General features: G+C 43.0%; 1 protein-coding gene across 1 annotated transcript; it reads left to right on the top strand.

Moving 5' to 3' along the window:
- Window positions 1-10778: 10778 nt before the first annotated feature.
- LOC104528867 (E3 ubiquitin-protein ligase SH3RF3-like) lies at window positions 10779-21276 on the top strand (the record flags this gene model as incomplete). The annotated part of the gene is made up of 2 exons (XM_010173012.1): window positions 10779-11116; window positions 20787-21276. Coding segments are annotated over 2 exons (507 nt in total), but the record flags the coding sequence as incomplete, so codon positions are not given.
- Between the last annotated feature and the right edge of the window lie 638 nt (window positions 21277-21914).

The raw sequence follows: 21914 nt of genomic DNA on the forward strand, positions 1-21914 counted from the left end.
CCGATGGTCATCTTTTGTTCATGTCAATGGCATCCCCTCCAGGTTCTCTCTGCCTTCTTCTTTTCAGGACAGTCCTTCCCCTCACAAATATGGATTCTCAGAGGCCTTTGTCTATTGCTAATTGGCTCAGCCTGGGCTTGGCGAGTCCACCTTGGAGCCAGGGGAACTTCCGAAGCTTATCAGAAGGTGGCCCCTTCCCCCGCTACCAAAAAATCCTCCCCCCCCCCACACACACACACACACAAACCCAGCACATAAGGAAACGGAGAACATTGGCTTAGGTGGCACACGTGACAGGTGGTAATTAGTTAAATCAGTGCAACTCAATTGCATTTAATTATATGCTCATACCTGCAGGTCATGTGCCAGGAAAAATAAGTAAATCAAACAGTCAAAGGAAGGCAAGCTAGAATGAAGGGATAGGATTGCGATGCAAAACCACTCTTAGTGCAAAAGGAAAAAAAAAGCCACAGTGCTATTGACTCCCCTTCCATACTTATACCCTAGTTGTTCCCTTTGGTTAGCTCTGTTTTTCCTTGATGGTCTTTCTTGCTCAGCTCTTTGATTTAAGAAGGGGGAATTTTATACTCCTAAAGACCTGGCCTTAGTATAAAGGTATTGGGAGAGGCTTTTTTAGCAAATGGTCTTTGATAGCTCTGTTTTTATTTTTCCAGTAACAAAAAGACAAAATTAGGAAAAAAACCCCAACAAACCAACAAATTATTGCTGAAGAGAGAATGTTCTCATTGCAAATGTTGCCAGGGCTTGAGTAACTTCTAGCAAGCCTTTTGCTATTGCAAAGCTTACTAGTAATTACAGTCCAAGTGCTGTGACATTGGGAAAGCCACAGTGCCTTGGTCACTTTATCAAATAAATTGTCATTTACATGCCTGGACATTCCTCTGACACTGACAGCCACTTTGCAATCCTTTCAAACTATTCTGGGTTTCTTACTTCATTTTTACAGGAGTGTATGTGTTCAATTGGTCCCTAGGAGAGAAAAGGACTTCAGCCACCTCAGTGTGTCCCAGGAGTAATTCACAGGGCATTGCTTGGAAATGTAGTAGGACTGAAATTGCCTGTAGCACAGCTGACAGGGGAGGCTGCAGAAACTTCAGCTGCTTTGCCTGCAAAGCTTGTACACCATAATAATTAATCACACCTCAGTGAGCCGGACAGCAGCTCTGTCCCTGTGCGGTGCTGCCGGATACAGCGAGGCCTGCAGTGCCCATGGATACAGGGCACCTGGGACTCCCTGCACTCCCACGGGTGCTGAGAGGCTGAGCTTCCCCTTACTCCCAGAAAACAAGCTGTCAGCTTGAGCACGTTGGCGTTTCTCTTCTTGATGCTAATGAAGTATCACTTGCCTTCTTTGAGACATGCTCTCACAAGGGCAGGAGGGAGCAGGGGCAAGACCTGATTTTTTCAATGCATGAAATACATTAGGAATAATTTGTTGGATGCTCAGATTTGATGCTGTGGGAGCTGCCAAAACTGGAGGGCAACCTTCAGAGAGAGCAAAATTTTCACACTCGTGGCTTTGATGGTGTCAGGGACCTGCTTCTACAATATCAGACCATCTGAGAACCATCAGGGTCTCTCTCATTCTGCCCCTCACCCAGTCCAAGCTGCCCCAGCGGCAGTGCAAAGCCCAGCTGATTTTCAGAAATATATTGCCTGAGCAAGAGGAGCTTCTGCTTTCGACACCTCTAGGCTGCAGTCTACGTGGGTATTATATGTTCTGTCAGTCTCAGCTGAATTCTCAGTCTCTCGCTAAATGCACTGTTTATGAACTGATTAATTGTTTGTAGGCATTATTTCACTGTAATGTGTTCCACTGTCTAGTACACGCAGATCATGGCATTTTTTCATTGTCCACAGACAGCTCTTTTCCTCTTCCACAGGGAATTGATTTTGAGAGAATATACCTCCTCTGATGCCTGAATTTTCCACAAGCAATCTTCCCTCTGAGTGCAGGCCAGCCCAATACTATTTAGTTTGTTGGAAGTGCTGAAATTACAGCCTGAGGTGGCACAGCTGCTGGAACAATATCAACCAAGTGGGAACAGATACATCAGCTACAAGGGACAAGATGACCTCCACTAATCCAGACCTTTTACTCACATGTTTCTGCTTTCTGTAAAAATACAAGTCTCACGTGCCTGTCATTTAATAAGATTACAAAGTAAGACCAAGCGATTTTAACTGTTTGCTTCTGAAATGAAATCCATCCCTTGTGAATGGGGAGAGCCAGAGCTAACTATGTATAAGATTAGAGTATGCCAAAGCACATCCTGACTTCTGTCATTAATTCTCTTTCATTCAGGTGTTCAATGAGTGAGCTTGCTCTGGCTTTCTGCAAAATGTAAACGTTGCTCCCGGTGCTCCCCAGGACCAGTAAATCTTTTTCACTTCCTTATAAGAGACAAGGAGCAGCAAGCTAACCAGTCAGTCTAAATCATCTTATTTAGAAATACTAATTCTATCAGTTCACCTAACAGTTAACATATTTGTACATCTTTTTCTTATTTTGGAATCCTATGCTGTCAGTGAAGCTGTGGTAGATTCTCCTCTAGTTTGAATAAATGAACCTAAAGCTTTAGAAAGATGCTCATACTTTGTCCAGCTGTTTTGCTTAAATTCTCTGTAAAGTGCAGTTAGTCTACCACAGTTGCCTAAATCATCTAGTCATACTTGATTTATATTAAAACATTTTCTGGGCTTCAGTTTAGGGTAGGTCTTTGAGACAGTGTAGGAGACCCCCATGGTAGCTCCAAGGAAGCCCTTGGTATGTACAAAGGCAGTGTGATGCCAGGTTAGGAAGCAAGCTGGGCTCTGGGAAGCAATAGGGCCTTATGATCCCCATCACCAGTAGTTTTGTAGCTCCTTGGTGCAGGTTGAGTGCTTCAGCCCTTGATCTATGATGTTTTGCCCAGCAGAGATGGAGCCGAGGAATCCAAATAGGAGTTGCAGGGCTGTGAAAGTGCTCTGGGGTTGCAATTCCCAACGTTTTGTGTCTCTTCCTTGGCTGACACTGCATCCTGCCGGCTGCCTTTTGCCCTCTCTCAGACCCCTGCAGCTGAGGAAATCTCTGAACAGCTGATTTCCCAAAGCTGGGAGGTCACAGGGGAGGGCTCATTCCTGGCTTTGTCCTGTTTCCTGTGCTCTTGACCAAATCGCTAATTTTTTTACCATAGCAATCATTCTCACTGTTTTTATGATCTCTTTGTAGCGAGGTAGAGTCACCCTGTGTATGCTGTAAGTGCTGTTTCATTTACCTGTTGGGACTTCATGAGGCAGAGGTTGGATCCATACCATTATTTTAGTAGCCCTTGCTAGATCTGTTCTCCATTAATTTGTCTAATCCCCTTTGAATCTGTTCATACTTTTGGCTTCTACTGTGTGCAGTAAGTCTCCATTTAATTACGTGTTTTGTGAAAAAGTGCTTCCTATTTTTGAGTTTCAACCATTTACTTGATAATCTCATTAGATTTCTTCTAATTCCTGTGGAAATAACCACAATATCCCAAATTACTTTCTCTGTGCAGACAAGGCCACTATCGTATATCCTGTCAGTTGTCTGCTTTCCAAGCGGGCATCTCCAATGTACAGTTGTTCCACACCTCTCATGTCCTCTCTGCCCTTCTCTGTGCTGTTCATAATTCTTAATATCCTATTCCAGCTGTGGTGACCAGCACAGGACACAGCATTCAAGAAGGCAGGCATGGCAAGGCTTTCCGTAGCACTGTTTTCTACATGTAGCTTTTATCTCTTTCTCTAGACCTTTCCTAAAAATTCCCAATCTTCTCTTCTGACCTTTTGACACTGCTGAGCATCAGGTTTTAGGAGTGACTCCCTTTCTGTTTGAAAATATGCAGTTTAAAGTCAAATGTAGCATGGGGATACTTGAGATTGATATTCTCAGAGCACACATTGCATTTACTTTTTGGACTGTTTCACAATGGGCATTAACATTTGCTAGTCTGTGGAGGTTTATTACCTTTAAGGCTCTTGTTTTGTACTGAAATTCATAATTGCCATTTAATGTGGGGTAGAATTAAGTTCCTAGAAAAAGAGAATCACAAAATCTGACAAGCAGAACAGATGTCTAAGCCAGCAGGAGATACTGGTAAGATAAGGGTGTCTGGGAAATTTTTTTTCACTCTGAGGAAGTTACCTGCTTCCACTTGGGATTCATGGCATTTGCTCTGCTTTGCAGGGTGCCAAAGTTTCCTTTCAGAAATAAAAGATGACAATTTCTTATACGACTGAGCAGGAACTCTTGTTCATGCTTGGGCATCCCACACTTGAATCACTTGCATGAAACTCCTTGATTGAGTTGTCTCCCAAAATGAGATAGGAGCCCACAGTTTCCAGAGGAAGTATGTATGCTTTATGCATCTCTATATAGGCTCTGCAGGGGACAGGAGAGTGGAGGAGAGAAGGGGAGATCTCAATGCTCTGTGCTGAAGTTCCCTTACTTGTTGTAGGATAATCCAACATCCAGTGGATTGCTGAGTGAAGAAGGGAGCTGACTGTCAAATGTGTACAAGGATATCATACCTGCTCCCTTCTTTTGTGTCTCCAAAGAGGTTGCTCACACTTCAAAGGAACAGGTGGACTAAAATCAGGACTAAAACATATCCATCTGAGCTTTGTTCTAGACGTAGTGGCTGCTTGAAAATAAGTGGAAATGTTGCCATGGGCTTCATGAGGGTCATGGTTTCATCACCTTTTTTGGTGTTGTCCTTGCATTTCACTTTATCAGTACACAATTTTGAGTTACTTCATCACAGCAGTAGTTTTCAGTTCCCTAGTGTTCTGTTTCAGCTGTTCCCACTAAAAAATATCACTGAAAACTGTTATTGGGGCATGGAGTAAGTTGTGTATCTTAACAACTTTCCATGCTTTTCACAAGCATGACCTATTCCCTACATACCAGACCAGGAAAAACAATGAAATACAAAACTATCAATCCATCAGATTCTCCCTCCATCAAACACAATAAAAAGACAATATCAGTGTAGCAGATCATCTGTCCCTCATTCACCATTAGTTGTGTTAGTTTCCTTTTTACCTTCTGCCTGTTTTGAAGTCAGCAGCCTCCAGGAAGTTCACCAATAGCTGATGCTCTCTGCTTTCTCTTCAGGTTTTTTTTTTTTTTTCCCTTTGAGCTAGATTTTAACTTTGTTCCAGTGTTTGAAAGATCTAATATTCCATCTAAATTAAATATTCAGATTATTTTTAGATTCCCCCTTTGTCTCTTTCAGTAATCTCTAGAGCCTTGCATTCATCCTAGTTCAACAAAACCACATGATAAAGTGCCTATGTGCTTTGCTGTATTGGAACCTGATCACTGATTTCTTCTTCTCAGTTTTGCTTTCAAAATATTTGAAATTCTCAGTCAGGTCTAGCTGCAAGAAATTTTACTTATTTTCTCCTGGCTTTAATGCTAGTTATCTTCAAATTAGTAACCATAATTCTAATATATTTGTGCATGTATTTATGCATGGGATTTAAAAGATAATGATATAATGATCCTAAAATCCTTTTTGTTCCTTGGCATGTAACTTGCACACTGAGGTTATAAAAAGAGATTTCTGGCCAGAAGCAGTTGTCTCCATTAAACACTAAATTTTTAGCCTACATTTCCATACAATATATGCGTAATGAGTAATTACTGTTGTCTTGTTCAGTATGTCATCTATGCCTCATGAGAAAGAGTGGCAAACTGTAAATGACAAATACATATCCAAAGACATCACAGACCTGAAGCTTTCCTTTGAGATGATGCTGGTGTGGTTTTTTGTGCTTTTTAAATAATCATCAAAATCTCAAGTCAAATAACTTTACAGATTTTAAAAACCTCAATAGCTTTTTTCCTAAAAGACGTAATCCAAAATACCACCTACTCTTTCAATGCAAGCATCAATCACCAGTAGTCAAGTTGGAATCAGAATAAAAATGCACTGTTCTCCAGACACTAACTTAAATTTACTGAAACAAGTACTGACCAAGTTAAACAAGCAATAAAAGTGGTGGTTTGGGGGTACTGAAGGATAGATGAGTTCCTAATTCGTTCTGTAAGGCTCAGATTTAAATAGTTTTGTTTCTCTTTTCTTCATTTTTAAATGAAACCTTTTTTGTCCCTCTGCTTCTCTTATCTGTTGATGTAACTGGTGTTGCATGAGAAATTACCTAATTTCAATAGCTGGGGACAGTTTTTCTATCAGTTGCAGTGTTTCCTCATTTATTTAATGAGCCTGGATAGGTAGGAAATTAAGTATTAGGAGCTACAGATGAAGAAAACTAAAACAGAATTTTCTGTTTATTAGGGTGGTTTAAAAAAAAAGTAAAAGGAAGATCTGTGTTAATAGAGCCAGTACATATAATTGGTATTTGGATTATGGCATGATTATTACTTCGCAGACAGGGGACTCTGTTATCACTCAGTCATCAACGAAGTAGCTGCGTTCTGTGCTCATCTCCTCTCTGAAACTGAACGAAGAGCTAGTTATTATCTTCAAGTGGGGTTATTAATGAGGGGAAAAATCATCCCCAATTACTGTGAAGCAAAATATTTCAACATTTACATATCTGAGACTTTAATTTTTATCTAGTCCTTCATGAGTTCTTAAGCTTAGACTGTATTCACTTTTCCAAACATTCCCATAGTGACACATGGAGGGAAACTTGCACCCGTCCAAGCGCTGTCTTCCCCAGGTGTATGCTTCAGGGTCACAGAAATGCTGCCCGTCCTGTCCTTGTGCTGCCAGAGACTGATTTCCACTGAGATTCCTTCATGCTACACCATACAAACAGAGTCTCAAGCACAGGCTTCATTAGAGAAGTAAGAAATCCTGACCTGCCTATACTGTCTATGTTCACAGTCCTTTTTTTCAAAACAGCCTGGGATTTATTTGGAAGAGCTCATTTCATTCTTTTGCTTCTTTTTGAACAAGGTATTGATTCTTGTGAAATTAATGGTTTAGAAGTTTTGACTCTGAAGCTCCTAGCATAAAACCTGAGCAACACAAAGGTGAGGATTTAAATTCAGTTAAACATATGGGCAGTAACCAGGAGATGGGAGAAGTGCTGTCCATACTGCGAATCCATCCATCAACACAGATGCAAAGGTTTGACCTTGGCAGGTTCTGGAGGTAGGGACGTCAAACACAGTTTGCAGTCAATTGGAAATGTAGCTACTAGACAAAGAAAACTCAATAATTACACAGCTGTTTCAGTAGATTACGGATTTCCTAGAAAACAATAACACAGCCATCTGTGAATGGAAAAAGTAAACCATCTTTTTTTTTTCATTCAAAAACTTAATTCCTGAAAGTCATCAGATATGTCCTCTGTAAACTTCTTATCTCTTTTCAAAACCCACAGAGTCTGTAACCAATCAGTGTAGATTTCTCTACAGCATTTATACCCCTTAATGCTTCATTGATTTACAGTGAAACTGCTGAAGAAAGAACTGTCTTGGACAGTCACATAAATATTAAATTAATTTCTTGTGAAGGATGGCTGCTATTACACTAAATATTAAATGAATTCATAATACTTGGACATTTGCAATAAATCACTTCTGGGACTGCATACTAACATCTCATTCCAAATATTTTCTTTTTTTTTTATATTAAAGCCATGGAAAGGACTGGTTGTTCGCAAGGAAATTGTAACACTGGAGTCATTAACGAATTCCCACGGCAGAAGGAGGAGTTTTAACTTAGTCCCATTTTACAGATGGGGGGAGGAGGCATGAAGGGGTTTGGGTTGAACTGCTGATCACAGGAGGTTCAAACCCAATCTGTTTCTCATGAGAGACATCACAGTAAATTATCAGCTCCTGACAGTCCTTGTTTTGCTTGAAGTGCTCTGAGCAGCGACGGCAGAGGATCTGGCAATGTGAAACCAGAAGGCTGAGAGCATTTGCCAGACTCAAAGGGAGAAAGAGCTGGATGTAATGTCTAATTTCCAGGCACCCAAAGTGGTTAATACCAGTTCACCTCTAATTATCTTGCCCAAGGCCACGATGGGAAGGAAGGCCTCCTCAGGTTTTGACTAGCAGGACTAGTCTTAGCAATTGAAGTAAAAGTCATCTTCTTTCTTCAGAGAACACAGATCTTAGTCTCAAAAGTTTACTAAAATGCTCAGTGGATAAGAAGGGCTAAAAATCAATTCTTTATTTTCCCTTTTGTTAAAGTAGAACAAAGGGCACATCAGCAAGTTCATTATAGCTCTCTCTTATCTGAGGGATTGTAGCTTGAGCGTAGAAATTTATGCTAGGGCTAACCACGTCGAGTGAAAGCTGTTCTTGTAAACAAAATTGAATGACTGTCAGACTCATCTGCTTTTTAATGTGCAGATGGGTGTGAATATGTGCATCTCCTTCTTTCCAAAGATTGTTGCTTTTTTTAATGAAAATTTTCTAATGAAAATTTGCCAACGTATTTAAATTAGAGTAAAAAATCAGAAAAGCTGCTACCACATCGGAATATTAATTGTTCATTATACAGAGCTTTAGTTCACATAGTTATTTTGCATGTGCAAAGCTGCCAATTAAAGAGGCTCAAAGTGCCCACTGCTGCACAATAGCCGTTTCTCCAGAGCCCCACAATGACTATTGTATTCTGTCACTGACCTTTAGACACCTTCAAATGCATATTGACACAGTATGCTGGGATCATTAGAGCTATTGTTTCAGTGTGCCATAGGGAAAGGAGAGTTTTGCAATTTCATGAAGAGCTTTAAAATTTGATATAATGATGACAGCAGTGATATTTCTTAATTAGACAGTGAGAAAAACACTGAAGTATTTTTTTGGTGTTCCAGGTAAATTCCAACATGTACACCTACCACAGTTCCCACAACAGTCCCTTCCCATTGGGGAAAGAAGATGTTTATCAGGGGCATTTGATCTACTTTTCTATTGTTTCCAGGGGAATTTATTTAGTATTTTTGACCTGATGGTGCCATATGGCCAGCCTCCCTTAGCTTCCACAGATTCTGCCTGGATGAACAACTTGGCAGGATGGATCCTTTCATCCTGTAAGTGACAAATGCCCTTTTAAACACAGCCTATAGTTGGAACTGGTGGTATGCGGGAGATTGGGATCTGGAAGCAGAGTTCAGACTCTTCAAAGATCAGTGGATGTTGTCTCTGTAATAACAACTGTGCTCAATTTTAACTCTTCCATGTCTTAGCATCCAAGGTATTTCTGTTTTCTTACCAGTCTGTGACAGCTAAAGAGTGCACACAAGAACTTTGGGAGCAGAGATGTCAGATACTTCAAGTACATTTACTGTAGTAAATCCAAGCATCTTCTAAAAGCTTATATTTATTTTATTGTAGCCCTTCTATTCTTTAAAGCTGCTTTGAGGAATTACTTCAGCAGTCAGCACATAAAAGAGCATAATTTTAAACCTTGCATGGGACATTTTATCTAAAGAGAATAAATACGTTACTGGCTTGTATTTCCAAAGAGTATTGCTGTTTGAAGACAGAGATAGTTTCTGTTCTATAAGTATTGCAGTTTCTAGGTTTGTTTTTATCCCCTGGGATCCTATTATAGAACAAATTATCAAACATGGCTAAACTTCACAGCCCTGAGTCTCTGAAGATAGTCTTGAGTAATGACTTGCACTTCTGACAGAAGAGGAAGAAATCTAACAGACCTTTTGCAAAACTTCTTGTATAATTAAAAAAATGGAAAATTTACTGCACAGTATTGCTGCTTGTAACTCTAGCCTAGTGCTGTGCAGCATGTACTGGAGGATGGCCAGTTTCTTCACACAGTCCCTCTACCCAAAAAACTTTCTAGCAGAAGGACATAATACTGTGTATTTGTGTGTGCTTGAATTAAATGTGCATCAGGATTTCTCATACTGCTATAAAACTCACAAGGTCAGATGTGTTTCTTCAGTAATGCAGGCTGAACTTTTTTTTTTTTCTTTTTCCATGTTAATTTAAAAGATACTGTTACCTTGTTTTAATTCCTCTGTACCAGAAACCCTTCTAGAACGTTGAAACCTTCCATGCACCACCACTGCAATTGCCAGTTGTGAATTTTGTAGGCTACCTTCAAAAATCAAGGTGATACCTTTACCTTAACGCACAAGGAGAAGTGACCTACTTTTAGGAGGGAGGTGTGAATAGGTACAGCTGTGTGATGCAGGATGTGAAGGGGAGCACACACTGGAAAGAGCTATTAAACCACTGTCTTGTGCCTTTGTTGTCACTAGAGTGTATCTCCATCAGGCAGTAATGATGAGAACTTCTCTGGCCATGGGCTGGATTGGATCTGAAATCTTTCCTCAGACCCTTGTGCTTCCCAGCAGAGGTTTTTAGCCATAGTGCCCGATTTGTTACTTTTGGGGAGCTTCTCTGTTGAGGGACAGGACTGTCCTGGAAGAGAGAAGGCAGCACTCCAACTGCCGCCTTCTCTGCATGGGGAGTTTGTACCTTTGCTGTCCCACTGTAACTGTACTGTTTCTTTCCTTGTGAAAGATCACTGCCTGGGTGGATTTGAAAATGGAGATAAACTTTGCAGTATGTTAGGTCCTTACTCTGCTGAACAAGTTGAAGCCCTGTTGGATGGGGAGGGATTTTCATAGGATCTTTATTACTGAAAGCTCAAATTCTACCTGGATCCACCTCTAGTCATGGTAGCTTTGCGAGGTTTCCTCCCACACATGTTGGGATTTTCCAAAAGAAAAATGAAGGGAGTTGGTATGTCTGCTCACTGCCCATATTTTGTTTGGTTCCTTTGCAGAAGGAGAAGAAGAGCGGGCTGCTGAAACTTCTAGCAGGAGCATCAACAAAAAAGAAGCCACGCTCCCCACCATCCGTGTCCCCCACACATGACCCACAGGCAGCCATCGAAGGAGTCCTGCAAGGGGCGGTGGGACCAGAGCTCTCCTCCCTCTCCAGCCATGGCAGGGCTGGCTCATGCCCTATTGAGAGTGAAATGCAGGGAGCCATGGGGCTGGAGCCTCTGCACAGGAAAACAGGCTCCTTGGATTTGAATTTTTCCATCCCTTCTCCTGCCAGACAGCCCCTCTCTTCTATGGCAGCTATTCGTCCAGAGCCCAAGCCTTTGCCCCGGGAAAGGTAAGCTGTGTATCTCCTGAGGTTGCCTGTATCCTCAGGGTGCATTTGGAGGAGACCTGCAAGTTTAATTTAGTCAAGGGTTGTTGCAGTTTTGCTGCTCTGTGGATTGACTGTAGGTGGCTCAGCTGTCTGTTAGGAAGATGGTGCTTACATGCATCTGTCCATTGAAAATCATTCAACACACAGTGCAGGTTTAATTTCATTGATTACAAAAAGTGGTGAGCAGCACCTGTCCATGGCACTGTACAGCTCTGGTCTAAGTATGGAGGACAGCAGTGCTTTCTCAGCCCAAAGGGTGTAAATGCTCTTGGCAAAGGCCACTTTTAAAGTGGGATCCCTATATTTTAATAAACTTATGGAGTTGTCATGTGACACTTCCTGCCTGAGGGCAACAGGGATGGTGTGTTTGCCCATCAAGACCCTTTCTGTCCTGTTCTGCAATACCAAAGGCTTGTTTCAAATTCTCCTTGTTTAGGATCTCCTTGTGTAGTGTAGCCCAACAAGAGTTGAATCTTGGACCTGCACTGTTCAACAAGGTCTTTGCTGTTGCACAACAGAGGACTGAAGTGGGAGGTAGACGATGAAGCAGGCAGACCCATTGGCACAGAGCTAATACAACACATTGGTAAGGAGAACACAGAGTAACAGCATATTTCAGAAGAGCTGAATCTGAGGCAAAGTGGAGTGGCCTCAGAGAAGCGTCATAAGGATGATGGAAGATTTAAAACAATAAACTTGCAGAGAGTGATACAGGGAGCTCTGGTACACCTGGTGAAAAGCAGGCTTAGGAATGGCTTGGTAACAGTCTGTTAGAGACTGCAGACAGGACAGACATGGGAATATTTTTACGCTAGACTGGGCATTTTGTCTAGAAGAGATGCTGTTGTTCAAGCGCAGCTATTAGACTTGGAGCAGAAATAAATACAGGCAAGTCCTTCAGCATTGTAATGCAGGTAGTGAGAGGAGACTATCACAGTAGTCTCTTGTCTTTAAAATCCATGAAAAAGCAATTTAGTAAAAGGAGTGAAAAAACAATCCCTATTTAGGCACACTTAATTTGGTCTCCATCAGTTTAGATTAATGCTACAAGAAAAGCTAAGTCAATATAAACCAGATGTAGCACCAGTGTAACTAAATCAGTGGAATGCTGCACCTTTAGTTAAATGTAGCTGTGAAAAGAGACCAGGAAGAACGTTCCCTGATGTCTCCAGAGCTGGCTGTTGAGGTGCTGCTCTCAAAGCTTTGCTGTAGAGAAGTCCAGACACATTGAATAATATGTTTAATATGCCAGGGCTAGTCCCACATCCTACAAATTTCTCAGTTCACCTCAGGATGGTCCAGATAGTGAAACATTTAACTGATGACAATTTTAAGTGGCAGAATAGAACCAGAGGGACATGGGTTAGCTGTGTCTGCTCCTGGAATCAGGAGTAAATAGATTTAGACTGCTAAAACTGAGTAAATACTTCTAATTGCAGTATATGGTGGTAAGGAACTTATTCTGATTTTAAGCATTTTAATTCCTGAGTCTTAAATCCGAAAATAAGCTATAATTGAAGCAACCCTAATTATACACAGCAGGCAAGATTCTCTAATTGATTTATGAATTAACTTCCATATCAGTGGTGTATCTGCATTCCTTAACTGATCATATGGGTTTTTTCATCCCCATAATGGGAAATATTAATTACCTTCATGCACTAGGAAGGATAACGCTTAGTCCTGGAATAATCTGAGCAGATACATTAAACACTTGTCTCCTAGAAATTCATCCCACATCCATCTGTGCTCATTAAATCATCAAATTGCTCAGAAGTACCAAATTATATTTTTTTTAAAACAAATTATGGTTTTCAGACCACTTGTTCTTTTCACATCTGGCAGTGGAGGAATTCGCATTCAACGTCACTCAGCTCCGTGTTTTGCTTGTTTGCATTTTGGTGCATTTCATCCGCACAGTAGGAGCAATTCTCTGAGAAAGAAAAGGGAGGAGAGGGGAAAAAAAAGGTTAGATAAACAGATTCAGATGCTGGATGAAATTTTTAAAAGCTGCAAAGCATTTCAGTGCACTTAGTTGTACTTGGCTTTCTGTCTCCCAACGCCCATCTGTGCACATAGAGACAGAGCACTGAAAGGTTGGAAGAAGTAGCACATTCCTTAATATTTACGGCATTCGAAATGAAGCTCCTGCAGGCAGCAGAGCACCACTACTTCTCTCATAGAGGTTGGCTTGCAGCTCCAGCACTGGCCATATCCAGGCTACTGATCAAACCTGAGTGGTCATGCTACTAGCCATATTGAAGGTTCATTAAAAAGCTCTGATTGCTTGCAGCTCGATGGTCATGATTTAAGGGAAGAATTGCTTATTCCGCTGCCTGAGAGCACAACCCTTCATGGGAGTTGCAGCCGGCCAGACAGGAAGGTGAAGTGAGCTTTGCCCTCTCGGAGATGCTGTTGATGTTTATGCTCTCATTCATTTTTGTGCACCAGGAGAGTGAGGAAAACAATTATTTTCTCTTATCCTACTTGGTATTCCAAAACATAGTTATGGATGGCTGGATTAGAAAGGAAGTTGCTCCTAGCTCTCCTGTCATTTAGCCTTGATTTTTAGCTGGTTTGCTGGGATAGTTGGTGCCCATGTCTGTCTTCTGGGTGTAGTTTCTCACTATCAGTTTATAAACCCACCTTTCTTCAGCTGCTCTCTGCCATAATGCATCCAGCAGTTCGAGCAGCAGAGCGGAGAAATTTCCCAGGTGGTGTCCTTGTCACTTAGTGTTGCAGTGATTGGCTGTCAAGTGACTACCTCATTAGGCTGTATGTGCCCCACACACTCTTTTCCACCTTCTCCTCCCTCCAGTTTCTACTGGCACAAGAAACTGGACCAGTACAGCGATGCGCTGTGGTCAGGCAGGGCCTGGGCCAGAGACTTTCCCACATTCTACTGATGCTGTTGGTTCAGGTGGAAGAGGGGTGTGCTGTCTGCCTAACAGCACCAAAGCAAACACTCCCCTTGCCACCCCCTTCAAGAAAATATGACTGTACGTTAAGGCAGACAGGAGAGTTGAGCGTGCATGTGTATGTGCATGAGTCATGTTCCCCTCACTGCCTGGCACTGTTCCCAGATGAAAACCTGAGTAAGACATGTCACGCGTTGTTGACTCTTTTATAGTAACTGGCACTAATTCTGCCATGTTATATTCTGATGAAGCAGTTGTATCCAGACTTGCTGTCACGACTGGCGTATCTATGCCCTGTTTCTATGGTTTTCACAGAGCCTTCAAGCCAGTTCTGAATTTGACCTTTAAAATAGACCCCTCCATGTTTCCGTTTATCCTTTCTACAAATCACTGACACATTAGAAATTGAGCTCCCAATTCAAGCAAGCGTTCAAGCATGTGCTTAACACCCATTGACTTCAATTTTGCTGCACACGTATATCTTCTTTGCCAACAGGGAAAGCAAAGGAAGGAGTTTTTTTCTTTCCTGGAAAGTGATAATAGAGAAATGACCCTAGGAGTAAATTCTGACTGATCAGTGACATGTATGCACATGGTTAAGTGCTTCTCTGACTAGGGATACCTGCCTTAGGACTGAGAAACTGGAATTAACCATCTCAAAGTTGAATCCTGCAATATTTCCATCAGAAAGGTAAAAGATCCAACTGAGATTTGTTCTTCTAAGGCTGCTGATTCAGACACTGTAATATGGTGAAGCAGGTTCTGGCTTGTAGTGTGCAGAGGCACTTTGCAGGTCTCTGCAGTCTACCAGTAAAAGCTTGGAGAAATATTGTTCCACCAATAAGCAAGAGCAGTGGTTAACTGGACTAGATGTTTCATTGTCACCCATTATCTATCCTCACACAAAACTGTGTAACACACAAGGGACCTGTTGGAGTCGCAGGACTGGACTCCTGAAACCTGTCCTTAGTGCATGATATGTTAACAAACAGAAACTTGCATTAAGCTTCTGCATTCAGGCACTCTAAAGGGGACTGGATTGGAGGTTAGCCCTGCAGATCTCATTTACCTCATTGTACATCTGTTTTCTTAAGTTTCTGTAGCTCCAGCAGTGTCCTGGATGCATGTGTTTACTCAGTGAGCAGATACTCAGTGTTTTGGGGTGTTTTTTTAAATCTCAATGTCCAAGGTCTGAGCCCAGTCTTTAATTACTGATCAGTTCTGATCAATACTGTTCAATGCCTGTCTGTGCACAGTGACAGAGAGAGCCTGCATGAGCAATTTAGTCCAGATAACTGACTCCTACACAGCTAGGGTGTATGCAATGAGTCTCACTCGGTGGAAAGTGTGGCACGAGGCTTTGCAGCTAGAGGAGTCAGAGAAGCCATGTTCCCCACGCCTGTGCTACTCTGAGTTTCGTGGTGGTCCCCTACTAGACATCCTCCAAACTCTGTGAAAGGTGGGGTGGTGTTGGCAGCCACACATCTCTTCCATGTCAGAGCCCTGACTCACATCCAGAGCAGGACATCTTGTGCACTAAAGGAGGCAGGCATCCTATGGGAAAAATAGTATGCAATCATGTAATGAAAGATTATATTGCATGCAAGCAAAAGTGAAGTCATGGGCAATTTTAGTTGCCTGTTTCTTCATCTCAGATGCATGGGTGTGAAACATTCTTGTTCTGTTAAGGTAGTGGATGTCTTTATGCATCTACATACCTGACATTTTTAATCAGTTTGCTTTTTTATAGGAAACAAAACCAGAACTTCCATCATGTAACATCTATTTGAGGTTAGGAGTCTTAGCTACACTTTCCAGATGTCAGCAGTGGTAGCAAAGGGAGAGCTGAGTGGGAGAGGTGTTTCTTTTGACTCCAAGGACAAGTGCTATGAAGACAGGGGACAGTGGGATTCCCAGGTCTTTGCTGACAGCAGCGGGACAGTGATGATGGATGCATTCACAGCACTGAGTGAGGTAGTTGCTGTCAGGTCCCTGTCCCACCCTCAGCCCTGCTGGCAGCCTCTACCCCATGCAGTCTCCTGCCCCACAGGATGCCATGTCCCAGCTGCAGGCTCCCTGACACCAAGGCTCTTTACTCTCCTAGACTCAGCTCAACACAGCAGCCCTTCTCAGCAGCCATACCCACACCTTCAGTCAAGGCTTCCACTTTTCATCATGGTCTCATTTCTCTCTTGGCCCCCAGTTTTTCTTCCATCAGCCTTCCTCTCCCTCCACCCCCACCCTCACCTTACCCTGCTCTCCAACTCCCTGAGGTTTCTCTGTCCAGGAAAACCCCATTCTCCGTTCTGGCTGACACTACTCACAGCCTCTCCTCATGTATTATCCCAGGCACCAAGGACCCTCCCCTAGCCACTGCCCATCCCAGACAGTCCCCTCCAGGGATGAAATGCCCAGCCCAGGGATGCCACAGCAGCCAGTAGTGGGGAAGTCCAACATCAAGTCTGTGCCATGAGGAAAAAAACGAGAGGAACCTATTGCTGGGAAAGGAAGAGAAATGCAGCCTCAGAGGTCCCACAGAGATAGGACATCTTGGAGCATGAATCAGCAGAGATTTTACCTTCGGTGCTCATACAAGCCTCTACTAAGCATATGCCATTTTGGGGTGGTTTGAATGCTTTTAACCTGATCAAGAGCAGGTGATTTTCCAAAGGAACACTATCCTTGACAGACCAGCAGGGCCACAGGAGAGGTCTTTGCTCCCAAGTATGGGGAGCTGAGAGCAGCTTGTGGAAGCCCTCACTTGGGTCCTGTTGATGTTGCAAAAACCCTAATGTTATTCCTGGAGGTGATGAGACCATTGGGCTGAATGTGGGACCCTCAGCCAGATGTAGTCAACTGCTGTGGAGAGTTTGAGCCTAAATGGTTAACATTTCGCAGAATAACAACTATCCAAAAGTATGATTTACAACAGAAAATATCAAACATTGTTAATAATAGGCAGAGGTGGTTGTCATCACAATTGTTGCCCAGCTAATTAGCATTTTTAAAAGTTGATAATTTAGAGGTGTGATGTGACACATAAAAAATTGGGATGGCTCTGAGATACATGTAAAATGCCAGGAAGCAGTTTGGTGTAAGAAAACCTACAATTTTATAGTAGCTTCTCAAAGAAGGGACAAAAAGGGAAATGGAAAGGGGAGATATAAATAGAAGTATACAGGACTGCCTTTTTGGGAACAAGGGAGGATGTCTGGGAGAAGAGATCTTTTCTGCCAAAAAAATATGGCTAATATATGTATTTGCAATTCAGTTCCAGAGGATAAACTGGACTGAGATGACACCTGGAGGTCTGGAGGGGTGGCCCAGCAGCAATCTATGGGCAGGCAGCCCCACGTCCGCAGCAGTGTTGTGCTGCTGTCTGCTGCAGCCCTCACCTGGCTGCCTCTCAAAAGCCCTGCTTCAAAAGCCTCTCCAGGGAAAAAGCATAGCATCTTTTTTCCATCTCTCATGGAGGATTCTTAACTGATTTGCATGGTTTTTTGTATCTAAGATTTCATTATTCTATCAAAACCACTTTGGTGCTATCCTATGAGGTACCGTAGTTAATTAAATTTAAACCGTAGCATTTGGGGTTTCCTTAAATGGGAAAAAGTACTTCATTAGGTAATGCAGCAACTGAGATTTATTTTTCTAAATCTCTAAGGAGATACTGTATAGAACCCCTTTTATGATGATGGGCACATTCCTGTTGAGCGTGGTCACCTTCCTCCTCATGTGAGACTTGTAGGGACTAGCAGCTCCTCACTCCTAGATGTAGTCTGGCTTTAAAAGGATGGCTTTTTGCTTAAGGTATGACATGAGGTGTTGGCAGTCCCAGCTGGGTCTTTGGGGCAACCCACACCAAGACACCACCTTTTTCTTATTTTCTGTTTCCTGATCTGCCAAAAGGTCCCATGAGTACTTCTGCACCACCCAGCTGCTGTTGAGGTCTGACCCTCTTCTTTCTAAAAGCCTCTTGAGATCCTGGTGCAGAGCCCCAGTACTCTGTGATTTTGCATAGAGATGCAAGATCTGAAACTTGGCATCATCTTAGCTACAATTGTTCCACTCTGATAATTTAATTAATCAACACTGCAGCAGAGTGTTTGAAATAATGTGTGCATTCATTTGCATAATGGCTGTAATTGGTAAAGCTTCATAATTTAAGTGTAGCAGTTCCAGAGATGATCGCATGATAGACCATTTTACTGCAGCCAGCCAGCAGCACAAGTTTCAACCTCTGTTACTTGTTTTTCCATGGAAGCAGAAAGTGACAACTAGATTTATTGATTAGATTTACTGAGATTTATTTATTTTAAGGACAGAGATGACCGGGAGATTTTTGATAGCACTTGAACACCTGTATTTTCTACATGACTATGGTTTTGTGTCAAGATAAAAAGGCTGTAGTCATGTTTTAGAGCAGAATCTCCATTCCGAATGGAGCTGAATGCTTTTCCAAGTAATGGGATGTTTGGCTGTGGAGATGCCCAAACATAGACCCAAATCTGGTATTTTCACTGTCATGTCTAAGTGGAATCCCTAGTTTCAGAACCGCAGTCAGTAGGTACCCGAGCAATGTCTGCAAAGAAGATTAGCAACTGCCAATTAGTCCCTTGCTTTGGCACCATGTCACTGGGAATGGCCCCAGGGAGTGCTCCATAGCCTCCAGGGCACGTTGAACTTAGTCTTGGAGGAGAGGATATTATTTAAAATAAATACTCGCCTTGTAACAAACATGACTGAGGCATCAGTGGCCATGCCGTGGTTGTGGAAATATTAATCCTCAAGAGATGGGCTTAGGTAATCAATTGGCATCTTTTAACTATCTTACTATATTCATTACTTTGCAATTAGCAAGACAGTTATTGATTGTTAACCAAATGCCAGATGACTGTGAAAGGACATGTGCTGAAGAAAAAAACCAGTGCAGCAGAAATATATTCTCTGCTCTGCACACAAGTGAACCAATATAAAAGGGCCCTGTCTGCACTCTCAGGAGGACGCCTGCTGATAAACCTGAGTGCAGAATAGCTGTATCAGGATCAGATCTGTCATTACTTCATTAAAATTAAGTGACATTTGAAAACTAAGTTCCCAGGGAGCCCTGTGAATGGTTCAGGACAGAGGCCCACTCTTGGTTTGAAGAGTGCTTCCAAAGTCATTAGATACCCCTGTTTTAGCTTCCCTTTCCCAGGTTTGGGGGACCCAAAGTATGTCCCCAAGACAGATAATAAGAAGAAAAATGTGAACTGCTTTAGTTAATCTCTGTCTATATCACAAGCAGTTGGTGGGAACACTGCAAACCCCATTTTTGTGTGGAGCAGATGCAGTGATGCAGTGCTGAATGTGACACATTACAGCAGAGGCAGATGCAGCACTAGGAGAAAGCAGCCGAGTCCCTGGTGCAGGCTCAGCGTGCGACCAGGAACAGGGACCACCATGAGTAGTCCCATCATTTGACAATACCTTCCTGCTTTCATGGCCTGGCTCCAGAGTAAATCCCCATCAAGTCTTCGGTCAAGCTGGCCAGAGATCTCCCCATAATACTGAGTTTTAGTGAGATACAACCATTTGGTAACGTAATTTATTGATGTTTCCAGAGATTTTTTTCCTCAAGATTTCTGACTCACAGGAAGGCAGAGAGGAGAGGTGAGAGGACACACAGCCAGTTTTTTAAATAAATAAAAAGCTTCCCATGTCCTGAAGTTTGTCCTGTACAGGCTGTGAGCTAGCACGATCCTCCAAAGCTACCCCCGAGGAACCTGCCCAAGCACTGGGTGCAGGAAGGGAGGAGGAAACCTGCCTCCCTTTTCTTTCCCGGAGCAAGATGACATGATGCAGAGTTTCAGGCAGCTGCTGGCACTGACACATTGTTAGCACTCCAGGGAGAGGAGTCTGAAAGCAGCGCTGGGTTCTAGGACTTGCTTTACAGGTCAGCACCAGAAATAGGGAAAGGACCCCAGTAGTTAACAGCAGCTTGCAGGTGTCACCCTGGAGAACCACTAAGGTGTCCTCTGATTTTGGGAGTGGTTCCCTTCCTGTCAGCCAACCTGTCCGCTTACACAGCCCTTCACGACCAGGGGAGCATCCATGAAGGTGAGGGCTTGGGCCAGTGTAAAACTATAGAATCATAGAATCATAGAATGGTTAGGATTGGAAGGGACCTTAAAGATCATCTAGTTCCAACCCCCCCTGCCATCAGCAGGGACACCTTCCACTAGATCAGGTTGCTCAAAGCCCCATCCAACCTGGCCTTAAACACTTCCAGGGAGGGGGCATCCACAGCTTCTCTGGGCAACCTGTTCCAGTGTCTCACCACCCTCACAGTGAGGAACTTCTTCCTAATATCTGATCTAAACCTCCCCTCTTTCAGCTTAAACCCATTTCCCCTTGTTCTGTCACTAACTGCCCTTATGAAAAGTCCCTCCCCAGCTTTCTTGTAGGTCCCTTCAGGTATTGGAAGGCCACTATAAGATCTCCCTGGAGCCTTCTCTTTTCCAGGCTGAACAGCCCCAACTCTCTCAGCCTGTCCTCATAGGAGAGGTGCTCCAGCCCTCAGATCGTCCTGGTGGCCCTTCTCTGGACTTGTGTCCAGACGAAGATGAATGTCTTGCCTGGTAGAGTCCGCTGGACGTGTGATGCCTGGCTGCTCCCGCCAGGCACAGGCTCGATTGCTGGCTGACCAGGTCTTTGCATTTTTGTCTCCTAAGGTACCGCGTTGTGGTCCCATACCCGCCGCAGAGCGAGGCCGAGATCGAACTGAAGGAAGGTGATATTGTGTTTGTGCACAAGAAGCGGGAGGACGGCTGGTACAAAGGGACGTTGCAGAGGAACGGCAGGACGGGCCTCTTCCCTGGGAGCTTTGTCGAGAGCTTCTGAGGATGGCTCGCCACTCTCTCAACTGAAGGAGCTTTCAGGGGAAACTGAATAGCACAAGAAGAGACAGCAAAGGGAAACTGGACTGATAACCACTGCCATTTTTATTTCCAAAGACTCTCCCCAGGCCCTTCAGTCTACAGCTCTGGAGACGCAGTGCCCCACTGTGCTCCTGAGACCGCGTGTGGTGCATACAGTGGTATGTTGAAGTAGTGCCTTCCACCTGGAATCACAGACTGAAAGGACACCCATCTGGACTGTACGTAACCTAATCTCCAGCTGTTAACCCTTTGTGTAAATTATAGAGAAGATATCTTTAAAAAAAATTTAAGAGGGAAGTTGTTATATTGCTGTAACTTATTTGTCAGAGCTGCAGTGTTCTTATTACTGGCCTATGCAAGATGGATTTGAGAGTTCAAGGAGGTGTGCTAAGAAGCTCTTAAACTGAGATTTCATTTTTCCCAAGGGAAAAGAGGGAGGGGAGGGTGGAGAAAACCCCAGCTAAAGATCGGTACATCGTCATGCAAGAGAGAATGAGGTGTCCAAAACATTAATGTCATGCTTTCTATATACCTCAAAGATATGCTGCGCAAGTTTGTCAGTGAGTGTGTTAGTGCTCAGAGTCCCATACCATCCTGTGTCCCGGTGCTACCGCCGGGGAGGTCCTGGAGGATGTATGGCTCCACCATTAAACTGTGGTTATTTGAGCAGAATCCCTTTTGCCTGTCTTCTTCCCTTATTATACGCAGCATGGATTTTTGTCCTTCAGTATCACTTTCCATTGATTTTTTGTATGACGTACCTTTTTACTGTAAGAATTGCTCTACTTTATATATATTCCTACTAGATCAGACATTTCCTCTTTTTCATACATCTGGTGCTATTTTTTTTAATTGTTAAAGATTTGATTTGGTTAAATAGAGAGGCTGCAACAAGATTTGCATTCAACATATGATATTAGA

This window comes from Antrostomus carolinensis, unplaced genomic scaffold (genome assembly GCF_000700745.2).
Source record: "Antrostomus carolinensis isolate BGI_N321 unplaced genomic scaffold, ASM70074v2 scaffold6298, whole genome shotgun sequence".
Taxonomy (NCBI): Eukaryota; Metazoa; Chordata; class Aves; order Caprimulgiformes; family Caprimulgidae; genus Antrostomus; species Antrostomus carolinensis.